Source organism: Phoca vitulina, unplaced genomic scaffold (genome assembly GCF_004348235.1).
Source record: "Phoca vitulina isolate PV1807 unplaced genomic scaffold, GSC_HSeal_1.0 scaffold22, whole genome shotgun sequence".
NCBI classification, from domain to species: domain Eukaryota; kingdom Metazoa; phylum Chordata; class Mammalia; order Carnivora; family Phocidae; genus Phoca; species Phoca vitulina.
This window is the reverse complement of record NW_022589725.1, coordinates 21,731,174-21,743,968: the sequence shown is the minus strand read 5'-3', so window position 1 is coordinate 21,743,968 and position 12,795 is coordinate 21,731,174. Positions and strand designations below refer to the sequence as shown.

Here is a 12,795-nt window from a genome sequence, read left to right as displayed (position 1 = left end):
CCGAAATGTACTCTACTATGTAATGGCTTAACACAACAACTATTTAGTGTGTCCTGATTCTGTAGGTCAGCACTTTGGGTCTAGCTCAGCTGCATGGTTCTTCTGCTGGTTTTGACTGGGCTCACCTCGTGGATAGCTGATGGTCAGCTACGTGGCTCTGCTACCAGGGCTGATGGTTGGGCTGATGGGTAGCTGGACCAAAGTGTGTCATCCTCCAGCAGGATGGCCTGGCCTTGTTCTCAAGCTGGCTGCTGGTTCCAAGAGCAGCAAGTGGGCAAACCCCAAAGTACAAGATCATTTCATGCTTGTGTCATAGTTTCTTTTGTCCCATTGGCCACAGCAAATTACATCTCCAGGCCCAGCGTCATGTGGAAGAGACCGACCCAGGGGCATGGACACTGAGAGGCATGAAACAGGGGAGGCCATTCCTGGGATTGTCTACCACAGCTGGATTCCTTTAGTTCTTTACATTTTGGCTTGGGTGTTCTCAAATATTTAAAATCAGCTGACTTATATTTATTAATCCACTTTAGTAAGGTACTTAAAGAGTTTTTTTAAATTGTTATGCTCTCCAAAAGAGACAACACATCAAGGTGTTTTGAGCCCTTATTATCTTTCATTGATTTTTCTCTATCACTTTATGTGTTTTCCAAATTAGTCTGAAGTAACAACCAGGATGGATAGGGAAATGGGTTTTGTAGAGTCTGGGGGAGTTAAAGCTGTGAGGAATCTGATCTCTGTCAAAAGAATACATATCCATCCAGTGCTGTGGTCTAAAAGTGTCCCTCCAAAACCCATATATTGAACTCCTAATCCTCAAGGTGTTAGCATTAGGAAGTGGGGCCTTCGGGAGATGACCAGCTCATGAGGGTGGAATCTCATGAACAGAATTAGTGTCATTATTAGAAGAGGCCAGTGAGAGCTCCCTTTTCCCTTCCAACATGGGAGGTACCAGCAAAAAGACAGCCATCAAGGAAGTAGGTTCTCACCAGAACTGAATCTGCCAGAGCCTTGATCTTGGACTTCCAGACTCCAGAACTGTGAGAATGAACCGTCTGTTGTTTATAAACCACCCAGTCCCGAGTATTTTGTTTTGGCAGCTCAACAGACTAGTAGGCATCAGCAGAGGATGGAATAGGACCATGAGAAAACTTGAAGGCAGCAGGAAGATGCCATTTGCCAAGCAGGAATAACTGGTTAAAAGAAGAAACAAATTTTAATGGAAGATGAAGGCAAGGAAGAGAGAGGGTCAGGAGGAGGGGGAGAGCAAGGGAAGATGTTAACATCTGTGGAGCTCTTATCCCAGGTGCTAGTCAATGAATAAATGTACAGTGCTTATGATTTTATTTTATTTTTTTTAAAGATTTTATTTATTTATTTGACAGAGACACAGTGAGAGAGGGAATACAAGCAGAGGGAATGGGAGAGGGAGAAGCAGGCTTCCTGCGGAGCAGGGAGCCCAATGTGGGGCTCGATCCCAGGACCCTGGGATCATGACCTGAGCCAAAGGCAGACGCTTAACGACTGAGCCACCCAGGCGCCCCGTGTGCTTATGGTTTTAGTCCATCAGCATGTATTTCTTGAGCCCTTCTATATGCCGGGCACTGGCATGTGGTAGTGAACAAGCCAACAGTATCTTTTCTCTGGTGTATCTTCTATTCTAGTAGGGAAAACAGACACCGGGCACACCATTACACCTAATTAATTGACAGCAAGTGGATACATGCTGTGAAGAATATGTACATGGAGCTGTACACGTGTATAACCTATTTAAGCCTAAGGGCTGAGATAAGGCTTCCCTAACAAAGCAACATTGAAGCCAAACCATCACCTTTTATAGTGCCTGCAGCTGTGTTTTCAGGATTCCCCAAATGATCATGATTGTCCTATTCACAATAAATTGAGAGATGGAAAAGCAGCTAACCCAAGATCATAGTGAATAGGTGAATCAGCCTGGGATTCAAACCCAGGACGTCTTATGCTTTTTCAATACCGTAAAGCACAAAGTGACTATTCTGCAGGTATCCTGGAAGTATCCTGGTCACAGGATATGTTTCAGTTGGGTAAGCTACGTTGTTTCAAACAGGCAAAATACATTGTACAGTGTTCCAAATATAATATACAGGGCGCCTGGGTGGCTCAGTCAGTTAAGCATCTGCCTTGGGCTCAGGTCATGATCCCAGGGTCCTGGGATCGAGCCCTGCATCGGGCTCCCTACTCAGCGGGAATCCTGCTTCTCCCTCTCCCACTCCCCCTGCCTATGTTCCCTCTGTCACTGTCTCTCTCTCTGTCAAATAAATAAATAAAATCTTAAAAAGAAATATAATATACAGTGAAAAGTAGTCTTCCCCCCTGCGTTGTCCCCAGTCTCCCTTCTCCCCTCCTCTGTAGGCAGTGCCACTCAAGTTTCTGGTTTATTTGTTCAGAGATCTATTTAATATTTGCAGCACTTACTTTGTGTTTTACGAATGTTTGCTTGTTTAATCCTCATAAGAATTGCATATGGTGAATGTGATTATTAACCCCATTTTTTCATATACACCCCTATTTGTCCAAAGGTTTTTAGATTTTAAGTGCACACCAAACTTTGAGATGCTTCTCCCTGTGTGCTCGTCAGCTTTTGCTTTGCTAATACCACATAACAAGGCCGGAATCTTAGTGGCTTAATTAGAAACATTGCTTTCTTACTCCTGAGTCACCTGGGGCTCAGCTGCACATGGATCTAGACTGGAGGTTGGATTTGGGTCTGCTTCATGCATCTCTCCTTCCAGGATCCGGGCTGAGGGAGTATCACCCACAAGACAGATCTTCCTGCCAGGTGGCAGAAGCACAAAGAGGAGAGTGAAAACACACAGTGCCTTCAAAACCCACCGCCCTGGACCACACAGCAGTCACATGGCCAAATCTAAAATCATTGGGGTAGGGACTATATTCCACATGGCAAGGGCAAGGAGAAAACAGATTAAGAATGAAATACCTGCTCTACACACCCTGAAAATCCAACTTTCATCTTTTGCAGCTGAGACAGAGAGGAATAATTGAAAAGCTAGCCCTGCGACTGAATCATTTTCCTATCGTCTTCTGCTGGCGAGATCTAAACAGGATCTGTCTTTTCTGTTTGCATTTCCCAGGTTTGCATCATGTTCGGAAAGAAAAAGAAAAAGATTGAAATATCTGGTCCCTCCAACTTTGAACACAGGGTGCACACGGGGTTTGATCCACAAGAACAGAAGTTCACGGGCCTCCCCCAGCAGTGGCACAGCTTGTTAGCCGACACAGCCAACAGGCCCAAGCCCATGGTCGATCCTTCCTGCATCACACCCATCCAGCTGGCGCCCATGAAGGTATGGCGGGGATTCTGTCTTTAAGTTGGCTCGAGACGCGTGTTCTCATTTGATGCGGTGCACCATCCTTACAGGCAAGCTAGAAAAATGCCTAAATCATGCACTTGTTTTTAAATATCCACTGATGATCCGCACTTATTCTTCAATGATTATAATGTTCCCCACTTATTGTAAATTGCAGCACATGAAAAGGAACCTCAGCTTTCAGATGTGAGATTTTTTTTTTTTAAAATCAAACACGTAAAATGCAATCACAAAATAGAAAAATCTTATTTCTACTTTAAAATGGTGTTTGCTTGTCTTCATACCGAAAAATATTATTTGCTCCCTCTGGTAAATGTTGACAGTAACCTCAGATTAAGTAGGCAACCTTTAGGTGTTTTACATTTGCCCTCAGAATGTTTAAACTTGTATAGAAAACTTAGTACTAACAGATTTTAACAATAATGATTCATATGTATGTATATACACACACATGCATATACATACATATCCACATATATGTGCATGTTTTATATATAATCATGTTTAAATATGTAATATATTCATATTTGTCTTCATGGTCTAGCTATTTCAAATAAAAATGAGTCACTTGAGTCCTATAGGTTGTAATTTACCTTAAAGAAATGGCTAGTAGATTTTTGGCAAGGGATGCTCATGAAAATAATTGCATTAAAGCAGAAATTAGTCCCAATAAATTTCAGATATGCCAAGTGACTACAGAGAAAATCCAGTCATTGCTGTTTCCTTATGCGTCAATAAAAAAGAATGATAAGAATTCCGTAGACCACCAAGCAATTGCCCAAAAGCTGCCTATGAGAGTTAAATGTCATTGAAGTTTATCATCCTGTTATCTAATAGATTAGATTCTATTCTATGTCTCTTGCTCATCATATTAGCAGGCACTGAGCTATGAATACCTTCTTCTGTGTAAACATGAATATTGAATACATTGTGTTTAAGTATTTAGGCAAAACAGAAGTGGTTGCATTTTTAGAGGATGCAAATAAAGAAGCCTAGCTGATAAGTTACTGGAAATTCTTATATCACCAGAGCTGAGTAAATCAAAATTTTGATTCCATCATTCATGCATAGTCTTGGTCATTCTATTCTGGTATGGTTTGGTTTTGTTTTCTATTCTGGTATTGAAACAGGTAGGTCTATTCAAACCAAAGATAAATATAGAGTCTTCTAATCATGCATTTTGTGAATTTGATTTTCTGGTAAGATTCTGAAACTTTTCAGGCCAGCTAAAATGTAAAATACTCAATAGATGGATATTTGAGAAGATACATATTTAGGGACAAAAAGGAATCTCCCATTTAAAGCAGGTATTGATATTTAATAGAAACTGACCAATTAACCAACTCTACTGGTTGATAGTAGGCAGTATCCTTTTATCGAATGGGATTTTCTCCCTAAGAGAAGGCTATTGCTTCACTAATGACTAAATAATAGGGTGGGCCATATCTAATAAGAAGTTGAGATTAGAAAGAATTTGCTTTTTATTTATTTTTGTTTTTTCTCATACCCCAAGTTTTTATAAAACTCAGACGTTAGAATGTGCATTGTGCCCAGAAAAATTCTCTGCCCTTGATCTTCACAGTGAGGGAAAAATGCCCAAGTGAAACATAATTATTGAATGCGGTTATCATTTGATGAGGAACATTCTAGAAGGAGACAGAGTCTTAGTGTAACATCCGAGCTAAAGGCCCAGGACATGTACTGTCTTATTAGAGAATGTGCTTATTATTGGGGAAGGACAGAGTGTTATTTGCTGTGGTTTTTTACTCGTCTGGGTCCTAGCAGGTCCCGGCTGGCAATGAAGGAGGACGCTCCTATCTCAGTGATAATCCACCATGCTTGGTGGATGTAGGACTTAACAGGACTTCTAGTTCATTTCTTCCATCTCTCAGACGGGCTGGCCCATTATCCTCTCTGACAGAATTTGTCAGCCCCACCGAGAGTCAGAGCAAGACTTCCTTAACTGCCGAGCTCCTGAGCCCCAGGATTCGCTTACTTCCTGTATGGGCGTTCTTGCCCTGATGCCCCATGAGTGAGCCTTTGGTCTGTGTGAAATGAAAATATTTGTTACAGACACTTATATGCAAACTGCAAGATGACTGGAAAATACATCTTCAGCATAGACCCAGGCCTGAATTTTACAAATGGGACCTCAGGTGCGGTTTTGCCTGTGAGAAAGAAAATAAATACAGATGAGGAGTGACAAAACAGTAGTTAGCTAGGCTGAATTTTCCCCAGAAAGAATAGAGTTAATCAAACACTTTTAACTGAAGGATGCCCAATAAATCCATACTTGATACTCTTGCCATCTCCTTTAGATTGATCCTCTCCTCCAGATCCCATGAGTGCAGTTAATGCTTTGGACAATATTGGTTGTCCAAGAGAATCCTGCTGACTCCACCAGCCGCTCTAGAATAAGGAAAATAAAAGGCTCAAGGGGCCGAAGTATGTCGTGTGGTTTGGATGATCCCACTTTTTGGGAATGCCTTCTCTGGAGAAATCTTCCCTATTTTTAACATATTATAAATCATGCAGAATCTATTTCAGAAGTCCAAACAATCCTTGAAATAAGAAGCTAGGAAGGAATTGACAGAAAGGAGTGAAAAGAGTTGTTCAGATTTAAAGCCATTTTAGCAAAGTTACTTAAGTAGAAGCAACAATTCTAATTTGTTCAAGTTGTCCTTTAAAGGGGACAAAGAAAAAGAAGAGATCTCGACATGAAAGCAGTAAATGGAAGACGTGCATAGTGTCTTGTATTGCGGCAAAGTGCTAGTTCCTGGGTACCCATCAGTAAGCTTCAGGAAGGCTGGGGGTTCTGAATGGAAATTCACCATTGCAATGAACTCTTCTCTGATTAGAGTTTCAGCTGTTCCAATTCAGAACTTTCTTTAAATTGCTTGTCCCCCTTGCCAGGACACCCTTCTTCTATGTAGATTTATTGAGGTCAGTGTTCCCCAAACTATAGACCATCAAAGTCACCTAGACGGCTTGATAAAACACAGATTGCTGGGCCCATCCTCAGAATTTCTGATTCAGTGGGACTGGGATAGGGTCAGAATTTTGCATTTCTAATAAGTTTTCAGGTGATGCTGATGCTGCTGGTCTGGAAACCGCACTCTGAGATCTTTGATTTAGGTAATTATAAAGGAATTCATCCACATAAGGTATAATCAATACAAGTTTATGCTGGCCAGGATTTCCAAATGCTCAGAAATGTAACCAGAAGCCACAGGTTAGCTCAGACTTGTGTCAGAAGTTAAAGTGCATGTACTCAAGCCAAGGGTACATAGGCAAACTGAGAAAATCTGAACCCCCCCAGAGGTGGTGGAGGGGGGATTGGGGGATATCCCTTTAAAGTGTTTGGCAAGTACCTTTGAGAAACTCATTTTTCTGTCCAACATCATTTTCCACAGAACATCGTAAGCAATATTACCAAACTTACTTCCAAATTAGATGCATTTCTATAAATGGCAGGTCGAATGGTCACATTGTTCTTGCCCCTTGGTTCTCAAACTTGGGCTTTCATCAGAATCTCCTGAGGAGTTTGTTACAACCCAGATTCCCCAGCCCCAAGCTAGAGATTCAGATTCAATAGATCTGGGGTGAGCTTGGTGATTTGCATGTTTAACAAGTCCTCAGATGCTGCTGATGCATTTTTAAGAACCACTGTTTTAGGTGGACTGAAGTTAGAACTTAATTTGTAACAGCCTAGAAATCATTTGAAAGATGCTAAAAATAAATACAGAGGATAATATTAAAAAGCCTTTGTTGCTTCTACTTAAAGTGAACAGATAGCATATTTTAATATTTGCTTCATATTTGATTTTCAGTTTCAAGTGGAGCTATAGAAATAATAGTATTATTTGGCATATTGAAATTTTATTAAATGATGTCATCCTATAATATTCTCCGACTTGCTTTTTTGCTTAATATTGTTTTGAGATAAATCATATGGATATGTAGAAAATGAGTTTATTTAGAAATTAGAGGGTGGTTTTTTTTTTTTTTACACTTTATCCATGTTTCTACTAAGAGATATTGGCAAGTGTTAGCTATTTATAAGTAATATTGTCATGAACATCAGTGTTCGTGTCTCCTTGGGCACATGGTGAGAAGTTTTCTTGTAGCAGTTCTCAAAGTGTGGTCTGAACTCCTCTCTTAGAGGGAGTCTGCATGATCAAACCTATTTTAACAATACCAAGGGGTCATTTGCATTTACCACTCTCACTCTAAGTGCACAGTGGAGTTTCCTAGAAGCTACATGACATGTCTTGACGTCATTGGTCTGATATCCAATGGAGCGATGCTTTGCATTCTTATGTTTTAAATGTTTCTCAGTTTTAATTTCAAATACAGTAAATGTTGATAGATAAAACATAAACCAAAGTATTTCGGAGTCTATCCTCAATAATTATAAGAGGTTCTTCAGACCAAAAAGTTGAGAACCACTGTGTTTAGGCTGACGTCAAATATTATTATACGTGGCTTCTACAATTTGCTCCTTGCACTCTACCGATGGTTTTGGGTGGGTTGTTTTGTTGTTTTTTTTTTTTTAAATAGAGATTTTTGTCTTCTCTGGCTGGTAATCTTCAAGTCTCTCCAACTGTCTCAGAGATTATTGAATGTAATATTCTACCCCTTTCAGTTTCACAGAATAAAATTTGTCTAAACCAAAAGTTTCGACATAATTGAAAATCCCTACATCCTTGCTCGCCATCCCCTTCTCTAATTTATCTTTGAAATCCTTCTGACAGTCTTCTTTTTATCTTTTCAAGGTTGAAGATGCACAGAGAATACCAGAGCAAAACCCGCTCTGCCTGGGTTTGCTTCGTCTTTGTCATCTTCGGTGTTTTATCATCTGCTAAAGCAAGGTTCTCCTTCCTTATTTACCCCCCACCCTTGGCCATCATGTCAAAAAGCACCCTACTCTCAGAAACAGGGAAAATCAAGAGCAGGAAATGCTCAGGTCTGGCCACCCCATTCTTGAGGACTTGTGCCGCCATTTCATATTCTCCCCCAGCAGAACTTATGTAGATAGCTCATCACAGAATGCTTCCATCCTAATTACTCTCTAATTCTCCACCCTCTCTCTCTTTTCATGATTCACAATTTCACATTCAGGATTGATGTCTTCAGAGCAACGTCATCTTTAGTTTAGTTCTGTTTCCATGGGACTCACCATTTCCTTGAAAAGTTTTACCATCAACTTTCTTGAAATACAAACAACTCTTTGACATTTCCTTACAACCTGAAATCCAATACCCAGATGCTCACCCAGCTGGGCACTTAGAAATGGAAAGAGGAGGGAGGGCCCAGGGAGTCAGACACTGGAATGGAGGTCTAAGATCTGCCAATTCTGCATGTCTTTAGATAAGTGGCCTACCAACTTCTCTGAACAGAAGTCTCCTTATCCGTAAAATGAGGGTACTAATATTTCTCTTGCAAGCTTATATGGCCAGATCTGAATTTTCTAGGAGCTTTGGTGTGTGGAGAAGAATACATTCTGCTGTTTGTACTTTAGTTTAATAATGTGATAAAATTACAGATCTGGTAAGCAGTTTTTTAGAAGAATATCCCACTCTATTGAATTAATTCTATCGATCGAATTACATATTTAGATATTAATTCATCAAAACCTCCCAAGCATTTCAAGAAAATCAAGTTTTCTTGGCTGCTTCAACCATAAACACTTTTAAAAAAAAGTAAATGCACATAAACAAACAAAAACAGTAAATAAAATAAGATAAAAACAGAGAGGGAGGCAAACCATAAGAGACTCTTAACTATAGGAAACAAACTGAGGGTTGCTGGAGGGAAGGTAGGTGGGGGGATGGGGTAAATGGGTGATGGGCATTAAGGAGGGCACTTGTGTTGAGCACTGGGTGTTATATGCAAGGGATGAATCACTAAATTCTACCTCTGCAACTAATACTACACTATATGTTAACTAACTTGAATTTAAATAGAATCTCAAAAGAGAAAAAAAGACATAAAGTATCATAAGGTCATGAAATGTATTGTTACACCAACACTTAGCCTCCTATAAAAATATTGATAATGTCATTGTTAAGCATGTACCCGGGGTTGCCAACCCTTGTTTATTAACTCAGAGCCAGTTCTGAGATCTGTATCTTTAAAACCCACAGGATGCAGAAAATTTTACATTTATTTCACTCATTGATTTATGAAATGCTCATGCTGTGCTGGGCGTTGTTCTGGGTGAGGGATTGCCTATGTAAACAAGAAGTGCCAGGTGCCTATTCTGGGGAGCTTGAATTCTCATAGGAAGCAGATAATGATCATTTAAATAAGTAAACAACACAGCTTCAGTAGCAGTAAATGTGATGAAGAATATCAAACATAATAATATAAAGGAACTGAGCGTGGGGGAAGTTATTTGGAGTCCTTGAGTAGAGTCCTTCTGGGAAGGTGACAAGGGAACCAGGAGAAGCCCAGGAGGATAGAAATTCCCAGATGGAAGGGAAAACCAGTGCAAAGGCCCTGTGATGGGAAGAAACATGGAGACTTTAAAGGACAAACAGATCCCCATGGGGCTGGAGCACAGTAGGTCGGGGGGAGGAGTTGGAGATGTGATCAGGTGGGTAAGAGGGTCTGGATGGTGTTGGGGCTTTCGGAGTTTGCCATTGGTTAAACCCTGGTGCATGAGGGACTCCAGTCTCAGATCAAGAAATTGTTCTCTTATGAAATGCATTGATTCATTTAAAAGTCAGATCCAATTTAAAGTGTGCCAACTATATTGATTTGATATGCCATCCAGTGGGTTTTAGGGACATTATTAGTTAAGTGGGTATGAAGAGTTGAGATTCAGGGAGTCCTTCTGACTATATGATTTTGATAAACCTTCTTACAGAAGAAATAGTGTGTGTGTTCTAAAGACTGTTAATTTTTTTGAAAAGGGAAATGTAATCATAAAATGAAATCTGTTGGTCAGATTACCTGTATTTTAAAGCCTCTCATCAAAACCACCACCTGCAAAGACCTACAGCAGTGTCTTTTGACTGAAACCAAGGCATTTACTAGGAGAATGTGTTGTTAATCCTCCGCTGAAGTTATCACTAGTATTTCCACACTTGTAGAAACAGTGAGGATAACAATTCTTTCGGTGCCTATTATGTTCTGGAATTCCTCCTTCCATTCAGTATCCTCAACCTTCCCACAGCCACAGAGACTGTTGGAAGGAAAACATCACACTGGCCCTAAATTCTCTCACTGGCCCAAAGTCAGGAGATTTTGGCACGACATAACCTTTGTTCCAAAGGAGTAGATAAAGCCAAGACCAAAGCCAGATGTATTGTATACCTTCATTTCTATGATCCAATCATATCTGGAAGCTTCTAAAAGCAGTTTTCCCTTGTATCAATGAGATTAGTGTTTGATGTGCCCCATGCCTGCCCCCCCACCACATGCACGTGCATGCACACACACCCCTCCAAAAGTTAAAAAAAGTAAAATCATCATCGACCACTTGTAAGTACCATCTTTCTTCTTTTACTGCAGTGTTTTACTTACGCTACCTTAACATTTCCTTTCGAAGGTGGAGCAGCCTTAAACTCAGATGGCCTAGTTGTTACTCCAAAAGCAACAAAGGCTGATGTTTTCAGGGGCAAGGGATCCGTTGCAGGAAAGTGATCACTGCGGTGACTCACTCCTTCTTCCCTTTTGAGGAGGGAGGATATTAGCCTCACTCCTCTTCCGGGCCTCCGGGTTGTTCATCTCAACACCCAGAGAGTTCTGTAACCACATGTGAGAGGGTCCCACACCTGCGACTCACTGAAACAAGCCCAAAATAACTGGACTTTCCTAGTCTGTGATCCTGGAACTTGGGAGATGGATTCTAGGCTTCCAGTTAAGATTGGACCACTAAGACCTCATGAAAGAATGGTCATAGTCACTCCCTCTCAAGAGTTGAGTATCTGCAGTCACCCTCAAGACCAAGGTAGACATCCATAGAATGTACCATGTATCAAGTAATTGTCAATAGTGGGTTGTATTGGAAAGTAATCTATGACTAATTGACAGATCTATTTCTGAATGGCTCCTGCCTTTGCCAGCATCCTTACAGTGACCGTGGTCTCCGTGGGCTCCAGAGAGGAGGTTGAGCAGCTCCCACACAGTGACAGGATGCAGCCAGGGGTTCTGTGTCCACCTCTAAGTGATTGTTTGATCCCAGGGCTAGTGCCAGAGCAGACGCTGGTGTGAAGCAAGGCAGGCATCAAACCTATAGTAACCTGTGTGGATTTTGCAGAAATATCCTAGGAAAGAGGCCTGACCTATTACCAAACATAGGCGATGTTTGTACAGAGTACAAAATCTTTAATATTTTGTGGTATTCTCATAATAACCATTGAATAGTTTGAATCCAGTTTTGTAGATGAAGGATCCGGTTGTATAGACGAAGAAACTCATGCTCTACTCCAAGTGGGAACCAAGCCCCGTCCTTGTTAACAGGCAGATTTGTGGGTGGTTGGGTGGGTGAAGCCTTCTGGTTTGGGAGTCCGGGTTGAAAAAGGTTTAGGGAGAAAGAAAAAGAGAGGGCCAAGACGGTAGGCTGGGATGGGTGGGGCATTACCTGGTCTGGAGGAAAGGAATTGGGGAGAGTCTGGATTCAGGGGCAGATTTGACAGGGCTAGAGATCATGGGAAGACAAGAAGTCCTGGAGGAGGCATCAGGGAGACCTGAGGGATGGGGGGGCTCCAAACCCTTCAGGTCCCCTCTGAAGTGTTAGGGAGTCCCACACACTTGCAGTGTGAGAGGTGAGCATTTCCTTCTCCTTCACTTGGGAAGCCAGAGTGGGGGTGTTAATGTGGAGATGCTGAGTTCATTCCTAAAACCAATGCTCTAGAATTTAGGTGAAAGTTTTAGACTCCCCGAGAGGTGGGGGAGAATTACCTCTTCCTTGGAGAGGACCACGGTTGATCATTTGTTGAAATCCACCCAATTTCTTTCTTTCTTTTTAAGATTTTATTTATTTGACAGAGAGAGAGAGAGACAGCAAGAGAGGGATCATAAGCAGGGGGAGTGAGAGAGGGAGAAGCAGGCTTCCCATGGAGCAGGGAGCCCGATGTGGGGCTCGATCCCAGGACCCTGGGATCATGACCTGAGCCGAAGGCAGACGCTTAACGACTGAGCCGCCCAGGTGCCCCGAAATCCACCCAATTTCTAAGTTGAATGCAGATCTGATGTCAGAGATGCAGTTGCCTTTGGTTGCCTCATACTCCCATACCCTTTCTCTCCTCCTCCTCTGCCCTTCTTTCCTAACGGGTTAATGATTACTTTGTATATCCCTCACCTCCAAAGTATTTGCTTTTGGTAAGAGGACCATAGGAAAAAGACAATTATTCCAAGGAGAGAACCTTATATTGTAGTATCGGACAGGTGAGTAGGGTAGTGAGCCAGAGAAATTTTC

At 41.5% G+C, this 12,795-nt stretch overlaps 1 protein-coding gene across 2 annotated transcripts in view; it reads left to right on the top strand.

Moving 5' to 3' along the window:
• Positions 1-12,795, top strand: part of PAK5 (p21 (RAC1) activated kinase 5) — a 289,610-nt gene that overhangs the window by 187,824 nt on the left and 88,991 nt on the right. For both annotated transcript variants that reach the window (XM_032419648.1, XM_032419649.1), the window contains exon 3: positions 3,132-3,344. In XM_032419648.1, the coding sequence (XP_032275539.1) occupies positions 3,141-3,344 (204 nt within the window). In that variant the 5' untranslated portion in view covers positions 3,132-3,140. The remainder of the gene's footprint in view (positions 1-3,131; positions 3,345-12,795) is intronic.